The sequence below is a fragment of the Melopsittacus undulatus genome, chromosome 11 (assembly GCF_012275295.1).
Source record: "Melopsittacus undulatus isolate bMelUnd1 chromosome 11, bMelUnd1.mat.Z, whole genome shotgun sequence".
In the NCBI taxonomy this organism is placed as follows: domain Eukaryota; kingdom Metazoa; phylum Chordata; class Aves; order Psittaciformes; family Psittaculidae; genus Melopsittacus; species Melopsittacus undulatus.
The window spans coordinates 90,369-105,341 of record NC_047537.1 but is presented as its reverse complement, the minus strand read 5'-3'; the positions used below and the strand labels follow the sequence as shown (position 1 = coordinate 105,341).

The 14,973-nt window shown below is 50.0% G+C and overlaps 1 protein-coding gene across 6 annotated transcripts in view; it reads left to right on the top strand.

The window, feature by feature from the left end:
* RALGDS (ral guanine nucleotide dissociation stimulator) overlaps window positions 1-14,973 on the top strand; it is a 57,135-nt gene that overhangs the window by 16,374 nt on the left and 25,788 nt on the right. For 3 of the 6 annotated variants that reach the window (XM_034067632.1, XM_034067631.1, XM_034067630.1), the window contains exon 1: window positions 14,208-14,406. The exons of 2 other annotated variants lie outside the window; for them this stretch is intronic. In XM_034067632.1, the coding sequence (XP_033923523.1) occupies window positions 14,221-14,406 (186 nt within the window). In that variant the 5' untranslated portion in view covers window positions 14,208-14,220. Of the gene's footprint in view, window positions 1-3,820; window positions 3,841-14,207; window positions 14,407-14,973 lie in introns of those variants that run through there. One more of the 6 variants, XM_031043196.2, reaches the window with a different exon arrangement.

Here is a 14,973-nt window from a genome sequence, read left to right as displayed (position 1 = left end):
CACTGGAGCCTGCAGAGCTGGAAGGGAACAGTGGGCTGATGTCACACAGTGGTGGGTGCTTCTGCCCAGGCCATGTGCAGTCTCAATACCTCCCTCCTTCCTGGTCAGTTGGCCCACTCATGGTTGTGCATTCCAGACTAATGCTTAGCCCTTTGTCACAGTGAAAAATCACTGGGAAATATTCCCTTGTTGCAGTGTCCAGTAAATGGCAAGTTAGAGAGGAATACACACAGCCTTTGGTCTCTTCCAGCACAGCTGTGTCTGAGTTGGACACTTAATGCAGCTCTGTAGATGGAGAAGAGTCATGACCAGGTGAAACTCTGCTGCTTAGGCAGTTGCATCCTCTGGAAACTGTCCCGGTGGTCTCCCCATCTTCACTTCCTTCCTTTCTCCTCTGTGATGTCCTAATAAGTACAGTAGGTTCAACTTCAAAGTAGTTAGCAAATATTTTCCATTCCAGTGGGTTAATTAGATAAATTTCACATGCTACTTTATTCCTCTAATATTCTTTTTTCCCAGGTACTGGAATACAGGAGAAGGTAAAAGCTTGGTTTGACCCTAGGGTCAGGCTCTGAAGAGTTGGAGATGGGAACAAATTATTAGTTCCCATGTTTACTGTAGCACAGGCTTATTCCCTGATGCATTTGAGATCTTGTTCAGTCAAGCTTTAAGTGTTTTAGCTGACTGCAACCCAGGTATATTGGGTGAAATGTTATCCTTTGGCACATAGAAGAAAAGCTTTCAGATCAGCAGTGATGAACTACTATTTCCAGTTTGGTTGTTCCTGTCTGCAGCACTGGTATCACCTTGGAGTGCTGCATAAATGACACCTAATTAATCTGTGCAGGAGTAGGTGGGAATGGTGTTACTTCCTGCGCACTAATGGGTGAAAGTATCTACTTGGTCTATGGGCACCAAGGCCAGCCCCTGGACTCAATCTGGCACTCAAGGGTCATGTCCCACAGCAGCAGTGATGGCTGTCCTCATAGCACTGTAAAGGAGCTGGAAACACACCTTCCTCACCAAGCTTAGAACACTGAATCCCCAAGGCTGGAGGTAGATGTTGGGTTAGTGGGGCTCAGCTCCCTCCCAGGGGCTGCATGTGGGGCACAGACACAGCGGGTGCCTTTGGACCATGGGGTGAGTTGGTGAGGAGTTGGGTTGCACAGTGTGAAAACCTCTCGTCCTGCTGATGAATGCTTGCTGCAACCAAGCCCTGCTGAGACACTTGACATCTCCTGCAACCCCAGCAGCATCCCTGTGCTCTTTTGCTGTGGCTCTGCCAGTCTGTGGCCGTTGTGTGCAGAAAGGCTTTAACTAAGAGCCAATGGGGCTAGTGCTTCTGTTTGTCACAGGGTGAAGCCATGCACCAAGTTCTGGGGTGAAGTGATAGCTGCAAACAGCCTTGCAGTGAATCACACTATCATGTTCATATCAAAGACTGTTTCTTTTCCACTGCCTGCATATGGTAGATGTTATCAAGAGGGAGGAGCTGAAAGTGGGTGCTAGGACTGTTTCCTGACCACATCACAGTAAAACCAGCAAATCCCTTGGTCCCTGCTTGTGTCCAAGCTCTGTGTTTCTCTTTGGTAAATCGTCACCCATTTTATTGGAGCAAACTGGAAACTATGGAAAAAGTCTCCCAGGTTGATTCTCATCTGCAAGGGCAGAAATTTAGGAGCATGCTGTAAAGTCTTGGATTTCTGGGAATTGCCCTGGCCAGGCTAAGGTCTGAGCCAATGTAATGCCTTGTATGGATGGATAGGGCAGCTTCAAGCCTGGCCATGGCTCCTGCACAGGTGCTGGAAGGTGCTGCTGTGGCACACCTGGGCAGCATGTGTAACCCTCCTGCCACATCCGTACGTCTGGGCTGGTTTCATCAGTCCCATGGCAGGGTATTTAACCACTGTTCTGCAAGCCAGCTAAACCCCCATGGGCTGCAGGCATGGACAGGATCGGCCATGAGCCTTTAGCAAGCTTTTGGGGTGGCATCATTCCCTGTTTCCAGCCCTTGGTGAGGCTTCAGAGAGGGGAAGGGTTGGTGTGGTAGCTGAGTATTTACAATGGCTTAAGGGGTTGGGAGAAGGGTCACCGATTGCTGCTATGTTTGGTTCACTGGTACTGAAGTGTCCAGAGTCTTCATGACCCCAACTGTGTGTGTGTGTTGACTGAATAAACAAGTGAAGTGCAGCGATGGGACTGCTGGGCCAGTAATATCAAGGTTACTTTAAATAAGCAGTTGGTAAGACTGTTGCCAAAGGTTGCCAGAGCAAAATGAGAAAGCAGACCTCTGGAGTCTTGACCAGTGTCTGGTGGAGCTCCCTGGGGCACAGCCTGCCCTGGGGGTTCACATTCTGCCCAAGGGTTTGTCATTGCAGCCTGAAGGTGATCACCTCTGGGGTGTTCTTATTTACAGATTTTGAGATGTGTGGTTCTCACCAAGCATCTGCACTTGGCCTGTGGGTAACTTGATCTACCAGTCAGAGGCTTGGGCCCACCAGTCAGAGGTGGGTTGCTTGGTGCCCGCTTGGGGTCTTTGCAAGAGCACAGGGGTACTTTAGCCGTGGCTGTCCTGCAGAGAGCAGAAAACTGCCTGCCACTGTGGCCCTATTGCTCATCTGCGTGGATTCCCATGCCACATCCTAGAGCAGGGCTGGCCTGGGAATGAGCCCGTCATTGATACAGCTGCTTGATTTGGAGTATGCCAGCTGGAAACACAGTGGAAACAGGAGTTTCACCCCATTCAGAGCCACAGATGTGACAGCATAGCATGGATTTAGCCCTGGGTATCTCTCATCCAGGGACTCTATCCGAGCTGGCCCTATTTATTTACCCCCATGTTTTGGCAGCAGTCAGCAAGCCCCAGGGCAGCTGAGACAGCAGAGAGTGGCAATACTGAGGATGAGGTGTGCTCTGCATGTGCCTGACACACAATTATATGCCTTGAGCTGGACCTGCCTGCCATCGGATGTGGTGACTGCTTCTTGCTCACATACATTCTGCTGTTAAAAAGTCCATGATGCTGAAATGTCTTTATGTCAGCACGCAGTTGCTGTGCAGCTGCTCCTTAGCCAGTACCTACGTGCCTTGGAGCTCTCAGCACCTGTCCAAAACCAACATGTGGCTTTGGTGGATGCACTGACCCTCACTCTGCTCCAGTGTCCCCATGCGTAGGACAGTAAGTTTTTCTTTTTTGTTTAAGCATCATCAAGCACAGAAGGGCAGTGCTGTGGCATTCATGTAGGGCTGAATTCAGCCATTCATATAATGCTAAGGCACTATGCTGCCAGGAGCCCTGTCCTGAAACAGCTTGATTTGGTGACTGTGCTGGCTATCAATCAAGTACCATTTTGCTGCAAAAAGCGATGTGCTTGCAAGGTGGTAAGACACTACAGCACAAGTAACAGGACAACCAGATGCAGCTCTGTGTTGGCTCTGTCTGTTGTGAACCTGGAGTGCTTCAATTGCATTGCTTTAGTATTTAAATTGCTGAAAGGATTGGCTCCATCTTGCCATGAAGAGATGGCTCTCACCAGATCCTCCTGCCCAGTGATGGAGCTGTTTGCTCTGTCATATGACAATGCTGTAATGTTATGGGCCAGGCTGGCTGATGGTTTGGTTTGGATGGAACTTGTGATGCTTGGTATTTTTAAATCCTTGGCTCGTGGAGTCATGTGCATGGGGCATCGTGCACAGTGTCTGGAGAGAGAAGCGTGGTGCTGGCGCAGTAGTGTATACCCTGCTACTGTTGTCTGGAGCAGAGGCTTTCAAGCATTACCTCCATTCAAATGCTGGTCGTGAGCAGCGTCTCAGGTGATCATCTTCCTCTGTGCGTCTATGGTAAGAAATTTCCTCTGTCTTAATGTGAAGTATTGATTTTGTGAACCCCAAGGGCTGTTTACATCAAAAGGCTGATTTTTTGGCTTTCTTGTGTCATCTTTGCACAGATGCTGGCAGGCATCTCTTTTGCCCTGTGTCCTTCTGCTTTTCCTGGCTTCTCTGGGTTTGTGCTGGGGTTGTCCCCAGGTGCTCTGTGGCTGTGGCAGTGCTTGGCAGCTGCACACCATGGTCTTTATTCCCCCTGGAAGCCTGGGAGTGGGGAATCCAGATCCCGTCCCACTGACAGCTGTCATCGCCTTTTTCGTTTAGGCACTGTGTGCTCCAGAGGATAGCCGGCAGGATCAAGCCCTTGACTTTGAGGTACTGAGGTGCAGTTTGGGATGAGCCGTTCGATAGTCTTGGTTGTGTCTGGCTGTGATGTTGATACAGGTGAAACAAACACAGAGCAATATCCCTGTTAACACTGGTGGCCTGAGATCCAGGGATCTTGCTCTCCTGCCTGCCAGGAAATAGCACCTCAAAAAACTACCTTCTATTCTGATCATCTTCTATTTCTGATCATCCTTTCCGTCTCCCTTTAGGGGCTCCTGTGTGCATTGCTCTGAGAGTCTAGGGATTTTTTTCATTATAGTACCCTGCTTCCCATGTTGGAAACTATGCTCAAGTTAGAAACTGCAGTCAAGTGAGGAAAGAGGGAAAGTATGGTTTGTTTGCAGTGCCAGACCCTGGGCTGACTGAGCAGAGCAGCTGGGAGGCACGTCTGGGGACCCTGGGGAGATGTGTGAGGATAGGGGGAGGCGGGATGGAGACGGCTGTTGCAGCAGTTTGGGGTCCAGCACTGTGGCACTTGTGAGCTGAGGAGCCCCTAATGGGGGTGTAGGGGGTCCCATCTGGGCAGCCCTGTGAGCTGCTGGAGCCAGGAAATGGAAACTAATCCCTTCCTGCCGTGTTGTGTGTGGAGCAAGAGGGGATCAAAAGCAGCTAAAAATCCCGGATTTCCCTTTCTATTTGGCACAGGGATGTGGGAAACGGGGGGATGTGGATGAGCCACAGGGGATGCAGCTCCACCTTTTCCTACTGCACAGGGCTCAATGCTTCTGCACCCACAGCCCTTGCCCCTGGGAGAAGTGGCCCTGCACATCCCTCCCCAGATATTTTGGGGTCAGCACAAGGCACAACTCTACAAGTGTCAGAGAAGTGGCTGGTGCTCACACCCCAGTCAGTCACAGCATAGCACCAAGTCTCCATCCCAGACCTATAACAAACCTCAATTGCTAAACGTACCCATGACCCCTGGCCATCTTCCTGTGAGCCCACTCTGGAAGAGAGCTTTGCAAGAGGTGGTGAATCTGTGCAAGAGCCTGGAACGAGGAAGAAGGGAAAGGGAACTCTCCCAAGCCTTGGCTTTTGCAGAAAGGTGACTTGGCACACAGCTGGCATTGATCCCGCATGCCACATGTGATGGAAATGCTGACACTGCTCTTCACCAGCATGGTGCAAATAGCAATAGGGTAATGAACTATTGATGTTTATATACTGCAACGATGTAAAAAAAATTTGACTTGCAGTGGTGCTGGCTGCTCAGGAATGGATTCATCAGCCCATGCCTTCTGTGCCATGAAAGGCAAAGATGGGAGAAGCTCATCAGGGGCAGGATGCTGCCTTGCTGCCACAGAAACTCTTGCTGAAGCTGTATGAGACCCTTAGGGAGCAGCTTGTTTCACTTGCCCTCTGGCCCCTGCCCCTCCTGCAAAAGCTCAGGTTGTGTTTTCTAGCTGTTTTCCCTGATTCATGCAGATTGGGCTGAGGGCTGGCAGATAATTAAGTCTGTGCAAAAATGATGAAACAAGATGGTTGAGAGGAGAAAAAGAATCTTGTAAATGCCCCAAAACATCTGTAGCATGAGTTAATGTATTATTAGACACCAGAAAATCCATGTGGGAGATGCTTCCAAACACTTTAATCACAAAAACATTTTTATTCCCAGTTCATACATTTTTAGGCACTAAAGACAGTCTCAATACACAGAACCACAGGAAACAACACAAGCCATTTCAGTGCTCATGGATGACCTTTTTTAATGAAAACTGAAATTCTTCAGCACTCAGTGTGATTCCCAGAGCCAGGATTTGAGGGAAACCCAGCATAAATCATAGACCTGAAGGTAGAAAGTGGGTAGGATTGGCAGCACTGTGGCCAGATTCAGCGCCGTGGTATGACTCAGTGGCATTCACCCAGTTTGTTGATATTTGTGCCACTGTAATGGGGAGATGACTCTGGCCCTTGGCCAGCAGTGTGCAGTATTGTTTGGAAGAACACTGCTCCTTCATGCCAAGAACCCACAACAAAAAGAGTTTTGCTGGCCATTGAAAGAGGCGTGGAATAACTTCCCCCACTAGAGCAATGCAGAGCAGAAACCTTCTGAAGTAGCCATTGCCAAAGGGGGAAAAAATATATTTAAAAAGAAAAAAGCAAACAGCAACCTCCTTTTTCTGAGGGTCTGACAGTACGCGGGAATACTGACAGGCTCTTACAATTCTTAGTTGGCTTTTCAGCCATGTCACTGTTTCATTTCTGGCTGTACCTGGTTCAGGGCTGCACAATGAAACTTTCTAGCCCTTGCCAGCCTCTTCCTGATTCTCGTGAGGCTGACACCAGCAAGTGTGTACTCAGGCTGTCAGCAGAATATTTTCATGTCCACTCACTGTGTTCCAGGCCTAGATGAAGGCAAATTTGGGCAAAACAACTGGGCAGGGACCACAGAGTGTCAGCAAGCTCCTGGGTGCTCAGGCTGCTGCTCAGCTGCTGGATGTCTCCTGCTGTGCGCCTGTAGGCCTCTCCCGCATCCCTTACTGCTGCTCCGGGCCCTGTGGCTCCTCTCTCAGGTGCTCACTGTAAGACACATCAGTGTTTCACTTTGCTGAAGCCTGGCTTCAGGTTTCACTTCTCACTTCAGCTGAAGTCAGCTTTCCTGCCACTTTCACAGCAGCTTTCCAACACGTCTGGGTTTTGATGTATGCTTTCCTTGACGTTTGGTCAGCCAAAGGAGATAAAGGACCATTGTTGAAACATCCTTTTCCATATCCCTTGCTTTGTTCCTGTTTATTTGATTTTTCTTATTTTAAGTAACCTTGGTTATATACTTGTTATTAATGTTATGTGTGTGGTACACCTTCCTGTTGCTTCACTTATTTGAGGATCTGACATTCAAATGTGTTCCACCTTATTCCTGTACTGGGCTAACTTTCTGTACTAAACCTAGGCTACGTGTAAACCTGTTTCATTTTGCTACCTGTAGCTCTTCAGATGAGCTCAGCATCCTGCAGCTTGTTTGGCTGCCATGTTTAAGCTGGCCTTTGGATAAAATTTAGTCTCATGTGACGTATCAATTCTGTGTGCTTCTTTCCTGTGACTGTGCTGTGGCATCAACTTTTCTTTTGGAATTCTTAGCAGCTCTGTGGCACCATTCCATCCCCTGTGTGTGTTTGGACACATAGTTCCAGTGACATGGGGAATGCTTGGTGTTGATCAGGTTCAGGGAGCTTCATCTGAGCATGCTGGGGAAGTCACACAGATGCAAACCTGCATCCCTGTCCCCAGCGAGAACCAGCAATGTCAGTCAGAGCACATCCTCAGATGTAATACAAGTGCAGGCACTCAGAGATGCTGTGTCTGTGCTGCTAGGAGCTGTCACCCAGGCAGAGGGGAGGGGTGACCTCACCACATTCTCTAGACCAGGAGGAGAGCCAGTGAGATGGCAGAATGAAGCTGCCCTCCCTCTCCCCTGGTTGGGAAGGGGGTCCAAAGGCCAGTCCAAGTTCCACTTCTGTCTGTCCCCCTGGCACAGCAATGTTCATGTCGTTTTCATGGATGCAGCAGCCCCTGCGTTGGCCAGGGAAGGCGTGAGTGAGAGCTGGGCTGGAGAACGTGCTGGGATAGGAGCTAATGAGGAGAAGAGGTGCTCTGCCAAACAATGCTGCTTTGTTACCTGCTGGGATTTCTCTGTTGTTCACTTGCCAGAGTCACCTCTTTCTGAGAGCCTCCTTTTACACAGTTCAGGTGAACGTGTCATTTTGACTAGTTGGTGGTAGTGGAAAAATTTACTGCCTGCCATTAAATGTATTTTTGAAAGGTGAGCAGAGCCGGAGCTTTGTTCTGTTTCTTTTCCACCAGAGCTCAGGAGCCTGGCCATGGAGAGCACTTGCTGCTGTCCCGGTGATTGGGGGGAGCTGGGATGGGAGAGATGGGGCCAGTCAGCCCTATGCCAGGCAAAGACATAAGCATCCCAAAGCTGTAGCAGCGTGTGATGCTGCTCCCAGTTTCATAGACAGTGGTTGTTGCAATATGTATTTTGGATATTGAACATAACAGCGTTTTGAACAGAGCTATTGCTCCCAGTCTGGCCACAGTAGCACGGTACAAACGTGCTGGAGGGAGGAACAGTCACCTGCACAAAAAATCCAGTACATAACAGCTGGACTTCATGATCTTAAAGGTCTTTTTCATCCTAAATGATTCTGTGATACTATAACCTCCCTGGCCAAAGGTTCAGTGGGGGGAATAAGTTTAGGTTGAATTTCTCCTGGGAAGCACTGCAGCTGGAAGGCAAATTCACGCTGCTTTGTGCCTCTTCGTGGCCCATGGCTGCAGCATGCCTGAGCAGGACAGGGACTGGCAGCACTTGGGGTGCCCTTCAGGAAGGGAGGGGCTGCCTGTGGGAGTGTGACTCCAGCTCCTGGGGGACCCTACAAGGCTTGGGGTGCTGCCGCCATTTGATGTTGCCCAACACTAGCAATCACTTGTGTTTCAAATAGATCATGAAATCTCACTGTGTCAGGGCTGGTTTGTTTTCAGGAATGAGTTTTCCCTATCTTCAGGGGCTGCACACATTCCCATCTTTCCCTGCCAATTTCTGTGGCTTCATAACCCTTCTCCTCTTTTTCTACCAGTGTTTTTTCTTTACCCAACTGTTACGCAAAGGGCCCATGCAAGAGAGGATGGAAATTACAATAACTTTGAGCACCTGGCAGACTTCAACTTGTCGAATGCTGATCGCTAAGCAACACAGAAAAATGTTTTTCCTGTTTTTCTTTTGGTTACAAGCACCTTAGGTGGTATTTGTTAAAAAAGCTGACTGAAGCATTTTGGCAGAAAGGTGATAGGGAAATAAAAGCTGCCTTTAAAGACAGCCCAAGAAATAATAGTCTTTACCAGAGGAGCTCTGATGTGTGCGCAATGTGTCAGGCTTCAGCAGCTTAATGCCTGCTGAACCCCGCCCTCGGGGGAGTGCTGCGGCTGGCAGCAGAGAAGCATGTGGAAAAGGGAAACGCTTTGACCCAGCTCCCTCTCAAATGTGTAGTAAAACTCCCGAGTTATCTTGTGATCCTCTCTGAAACAGCGAGCTGTGGGAAAGCCTTCGTGCCTCTTTTCCTGCACCCCCCTGCCATGGCTGCCCTGCAAAATGCTTGTGTGTCGCGGTGCGTTTCATAAGATGGACCCTATTGTCTTTGGCATCCTGGGCATATTTTAATCTTAGTAGTCATATTTTGCTTCTTATTTTTCTGATTATTTTCTTTTCACTGTAAATGGCTGTGTGGCACTTTGCTGCAAAGGAATCGAGGCTCCTCTCACCAGAAATGCCCACACAAAGTGTGCTGTAGTCAGCCATTTCTTGGAAAACGGCTTGATTCCTCTCTACCCCCTGTTGTTAACTTTGTTCTGCTAAGTTACTAGAGGTCAGCAAGCTTGAAAAACAGGTTTATGTTGTCACTTGGTGCCCTAATGGAAGATGCTCAAATATTTACAGCCAAGTGGATGGAATAAGAGGTAGGACTGAGGAGACATATCCCTACAAGCTCTCAAGTCTCCAAGGCTTTTGGCATAATTGTATTGCCACTGCAGAACTTCAGGAGTCTGCAATCTCCACAGGAGATGCTGGAGCCCAGCTGTGTGCAGGGGCTGCAGGAAATGGAACACAGACTAGTTGGATGGAGAGTTTTGGATCCTAATTGCCCAGGGATGTGGTGTGCTTCCTCTGCTAGGCACTGATAATATTTATGAGCTTGCATTGCTGCATTAGATGTTTGGTGTGCTCAGAGAGGCTGGAGGCAAGCTGTGCTCCTGAATTAACCCGGTACTTAATCTGTAGCTGCCCGTGGGGGCTGTGGGGAGGAGGCCGTGTCACTGGCAAAAGGGACAAGCAGTGCAGGAGAGCCTGAGTCAGCCTCAGCCTTCCTCTCTGCCACCACAGAGTTCATAGTCCTGATCTGTTAGGGGAACAGCCCTAAGAAATACCCACAACCTATGGGCAGAGCAAGTGATCCAACTGCCCTGGATCCAAAATACTTAGCAGAGAATGTCCTAAAATCCATTATGCTGTAAACCTAGGCAAGTGATATGTGTGTGACTCACCCTAAAATCTGGTTAAATATAGGGGCATTGATTGTGTTTGCCAGTGAGAATTGGGTCTGCGAGGGACTGAGGGCTGTCTGTGATCTGTTGTTCTACAGATTCTGGAAGCAACTGCTCTAACCTGACATCTGTATACAGATCGTACTGAATGAAGCAAAGACATTGTTTTCCCTTCTTGCACAAGCTTGGAGGCTTTTCACTTGTCCAGAAGTAGAAGAGGTAGTACCAGTTTATTATTACTTATTATTAAATAATCTTCCAGTTGAGCCTGACCAGTGGAAATGAAAGTTTTCCAAATTAAAATCTGAATGTCTAAAAAGTTTTGATTTAAGACTCGATGCAAGTGTAACAGCCTGACTTTTAGCTAAAACCTCTTTTTCTATTGGTAGCGCTTTTCCTCCAAAGTGCTTTACAAACAGCCATGGAAAGGGCTTCCCCAGCCCCTACAGTAGAAGGAACTGTTATTGTCTCCATTTTATAGCAAGCGGCCTGACACAGACCACTGCAGGGATTTACTTGACACAGCTTGGCCATTGATGCCTGAGACTAGGACAGAAACTGGATGATGTCACAACTCCCACATAAAACAGTCTGTCTCCCATTGGAGGCTGCTGGTTTGGGTCCTGGTTCACAGCAGAAGCTGATGGTACGTGATGCTTGTGCAGGGCTCTGCTAGAGGTGGCTGGGGTGGATTCTTGCCTTCTGTGGTTGGGGCCAAGACAAGCTTTCTTCAGTTTCGTGCTCTGACATCTGTCCTGCTGTAGGCGCACTGAGGCTCAAAGGAAACACAGGTTTTGCAAGGCGGTGCGACGGTGGCGGTGTGACAGTGGCAAGGCTTTGGGGGTGTTCGCAGGCAGCTTGATGCTATGTGGGAGGCAGCAACCCCTGTGAAAGTGTTTCAGAGTGATGCTTTGGGCTGGGCAGTCTTGCTCGCACAGCCTGTGGCCTCATGGAAAAAGGAAAACCAAAATCAAACACACCCAACCAGCAATACCAAGCACAGGTACTGGGCAACAAGTTTTGTCCTGTAGGAAATACATTGGAAAGCCCTTCCTGGAAGTGGAGCAGTGAGATAAAAGTAAAGGAGAGGAGTTGCTTGTGAGGGGTGGAGAGCAGAACTGAGGGGGATGCTCACAGGCCATGTGTATGAGCTTGTACGTGCTGGGGAGAATTGACTCGAGGTCATTGAGCCTGGTTATTAAGAAACAAAAGGTCTGAATCTGGGGGTCCTGACCCAAATGCATTGAGCTAAACCAGGAGGCTGGCTTTGTGTCTGCAAAAGCCTCTCTGTATTACCCACTCCACGAAACTGTGGTAGAGGAGCACAGATTAGTGGCCTGTAGATGCTCTGGTGTTAGCTGTATAGGTTTGCATTTACTCAGGCAAGTGCTGATTTTACAGTGGCAGAAAGAAACAAAGTAAAGGATTTCCTGGAGCACCTAGTTTCTGGGTGTGCTGAAGTCAATGGGAAATATACAGCTGAAGTCAATTGGAAATATACAGCTGATGTCAATGCAAAAAGCTCAGTGTGTTGTGAAATGGTTTTGCTGAGTTTGCCAAGTATAAATCAATGATGATATTTCTTTAATGAGTCACTCAATCATTGATCATTTCCTTAGGTCTCTTGCTCCTGGAGTCATGTACTTGTAAAATACTTGTTTTTTTTTCAACAATTTCTAATCTGCAGGAGTGTAGGGGAGAGTTCTGAGGGTGTGATTCTGTGTATTCTCTTTCGGCTCTGTGCTTACAGGCAAATCAGAAGCCCTGAAACGTTACTTGCTTTGAATCTCACTCTTTTCAAGAGTCTGGCCCCTGGCAGCTGAGTGTTTGGGGTTAGCTATGCTGAGCAAACATCCTGAACTTGGGCTCCTGACCCTGCTTTGAGTGTTTTGCTTTTCATACCCAGAAGGTTCCCAGGAGAGGAGAAAGGAAACTGGCGGGCTATTTTTAAACCTTTGCAGTTGCCTTCCTGCATTATATTATTTATTATACATTATCAGAAGTGTTTCTCCACTGCAGCCATCTTTAGTGGTCAACCAGGGGACCAGTGAAAATTGCCTGTCAGAGATGCATTTTTCCATAGAAGTCAGATAAAGCTGGAGGGTTTTTAAGGGTTTTACCAACTGAAAATGAATAGTACTGTTGTTTATTATGTGTACTTGAGCAGTGCCAAGCAGTTCCAGTGGTGGGCCATGATTATACTGCCCTAAGAGATCAACACCAAAGAAAAGTACAGTCTCCCTCCCAAAGATCCTACAAACACTGATTTCTGCGAGGGAACCGGACGCTACCTCCAGGTTCTGCATGTACCAGGTGAAATGATGCACACCACTGGTCTCATTTCATAGCACATCTTGCAGTGTCACGCAGTTTCTGCATGACATGCCAGTGGACTGAAGGACACCTGTGCAGAGCTTTCTCACATCCTTTTTGCAGCAGAGAGAGCTCTGGGGACCTGACTGGTTATGTGGGGTGACCTGGCCAGGTCATCCTGGGCAGGGATTAGGGCTGCCTCTTTGTGCCCAGGCAGCATTAAAAATCCACAGCACCCCCAAGAGAGCATGCGGAAAGCGCAGGGGTGCCTGGGGCAGTGCAAGGCCATGGTGCAGTGCTGGATGCCCTTTCCCAGGGTGTCCCAGAAAGTCCCCTTGGCTTGCTGCAGCTAGCTCGCCTTGTCTTTGCTCATCATCCTGCCTGGTAAACTTTTGAGTTTGAAGGTATTGCATCCCTGGCAGCTTTCTTAATCCTTTCCTCCCCCAGCAGGAGCTGTTGGTGCCCTCAGTAGAGCTTGATGGGCAAACCTCAGCTTCATGTTCTCAGTGGAAATAAAGCCAGGGGCAGGAAGGTCCTGGGAGGCTGATGTTATTTCAGCTGCGCAAAGAGCCAAGGAGCAGAAGTTTGGGTTTTGGTGTTTTTAGCAGCAACTGCCCTGAACCCTGTGACACATTTTATCAGCAGCATGTGAGGAGAGAAGGGGAGGATGGGAGTTTGCTGCACTCAGCACAGGGGGCTAATGAATGACAAATAGTTTTGCCCATTTCTCTTTGCCTCTGAAAACAAATTCATACTGCAGGGTTTCAGCATCATCTTGGAGGCTCAGGGCCTCATTAAATCAGTGGGATCTGAAGCCATGCTGTCCCCTGGGCCCATTTCTTTTTCCCCCTGAGTCCCCGCTGGGCTGAGTGCAGAGGCCCTGGTCCTGCAGTGGTCTGTTTTCACACACTGGAGCCAAGCACAGGCTGCAGGGACCTTGGTCACATCCCTTCATCTCGCTGGGGATGCTGCCTGTGGAGCAATGACTGCTGCACACATAAAGTGCAGCTATGGATGGAGAAGGACTGGGTAGGGCTCTGAACACACGCAGCACTGTTTATGGGGGCTCAGCTCAGGTGGTGAGTTAAAACTTGTCTGTTCAGACAAAACCACGTTATGAATATTGATGACGTTGAATTTAATACTTTTTGTTTGGGTGGTGTGTGTGAACTCCAGACCTAGGTGCTGTACTAGCACTTGGTGATGCCAGGATCCTCTCCCAAAGCCGCTGCCACCAGTGTAGCTTTGCTCCCTGCCACCCTAAACCCCCGGCGCGCACGCCCCACGCTTCGCTCTTCCGGGCAGCCGCGCGTCGCCGCCGCTCGCGTAGTCGTGAGCTCGGTATTTTCCTCAACCTCCCCTGCCCCTTCCCCCGCCCCGTATCCGTCCTCCCCTTCCCCCCACCCCGCGGGGGCCGGTCCGAGCCGGGCCGGCCCCCGGGCGGGCGGAGGCTGCGGGAGGAAATCCAGCGCCGGGGTTTGCAGCCCGGTCGGCTCCGTCCCGGGCTCGTGGTACCATCCGGCTGCGGGCACTCCCATTGCCCCCCTATCCCGCCGAGCTGCCCTCTGCGGCTCTCCCTGCCCGGTGGCCTCGGGCAGGCAGCGGGCGCTGGCGGGGCCGGCGGCGGAGCGCGGCGCCGGGGATGCGGCGGGGCCCATGGTGAGCCGCCGCCGCCGCGCCCAGCCGCACCATGCCGCGGCGCCCGTCCCCGAGAGGATGTTCGAGGGCTGCCGGCGAGTGCGGAGCCTCTGGGGCGGCGTGAAGCTGGAGGTGGCCGGCGAGAGCAGTCCCGTGGTGCTGCACAGCTTTACCCAGCTCGACCCTGACTTGCCGCCGTTGGAGGTGAGCGCGGAGAGAGGGGTGGTTGGTGGGGGGAGCAGGGGGAGCACAGGGAGCAGGACCCGGCACACAGCCAGCTCTGGTTTGTGTTTCTCCACCTCACTGGCAGCGTGGGCAAAGCTGGCACCGAGTCTGATCAGGGGGTGGTTGTGGGCACGCATAGTGCTGTTTCATTTCGTGTAATAAATGGGTGCCCCTGCTTGGCTCTTTTTGCTGTGCGTCCCTGTGCCATTGACTGGTGGGCAGGCTGCCAGGCTTTCTGCTTTCACTTAAGAGATGCTTGAGATGCTTTCTCTCAAGACAGCAGAGAAGGGGTCAGATTGCTAAAACTGGGGGCATTTAATATTTTATTTGAGACTGCTCAGGTCTGAGCTGCTTGTAAAGGGTTTAGGCTTGCCCAAAGCACAATTGTCCTCTGGGAAGGTTACAGATATTGGGACAACTTTGCTGGAGAATGCAAAACATTCGTGCTTCGTTGGCTTCAACCTGAAGCAGCTCAGAGTCAGCCTGTCCCCGGGGGGGTCTCAGCCTGAGCAGTTTGTTGGTTGCAGGTGTGTGTGGAGGGACCTG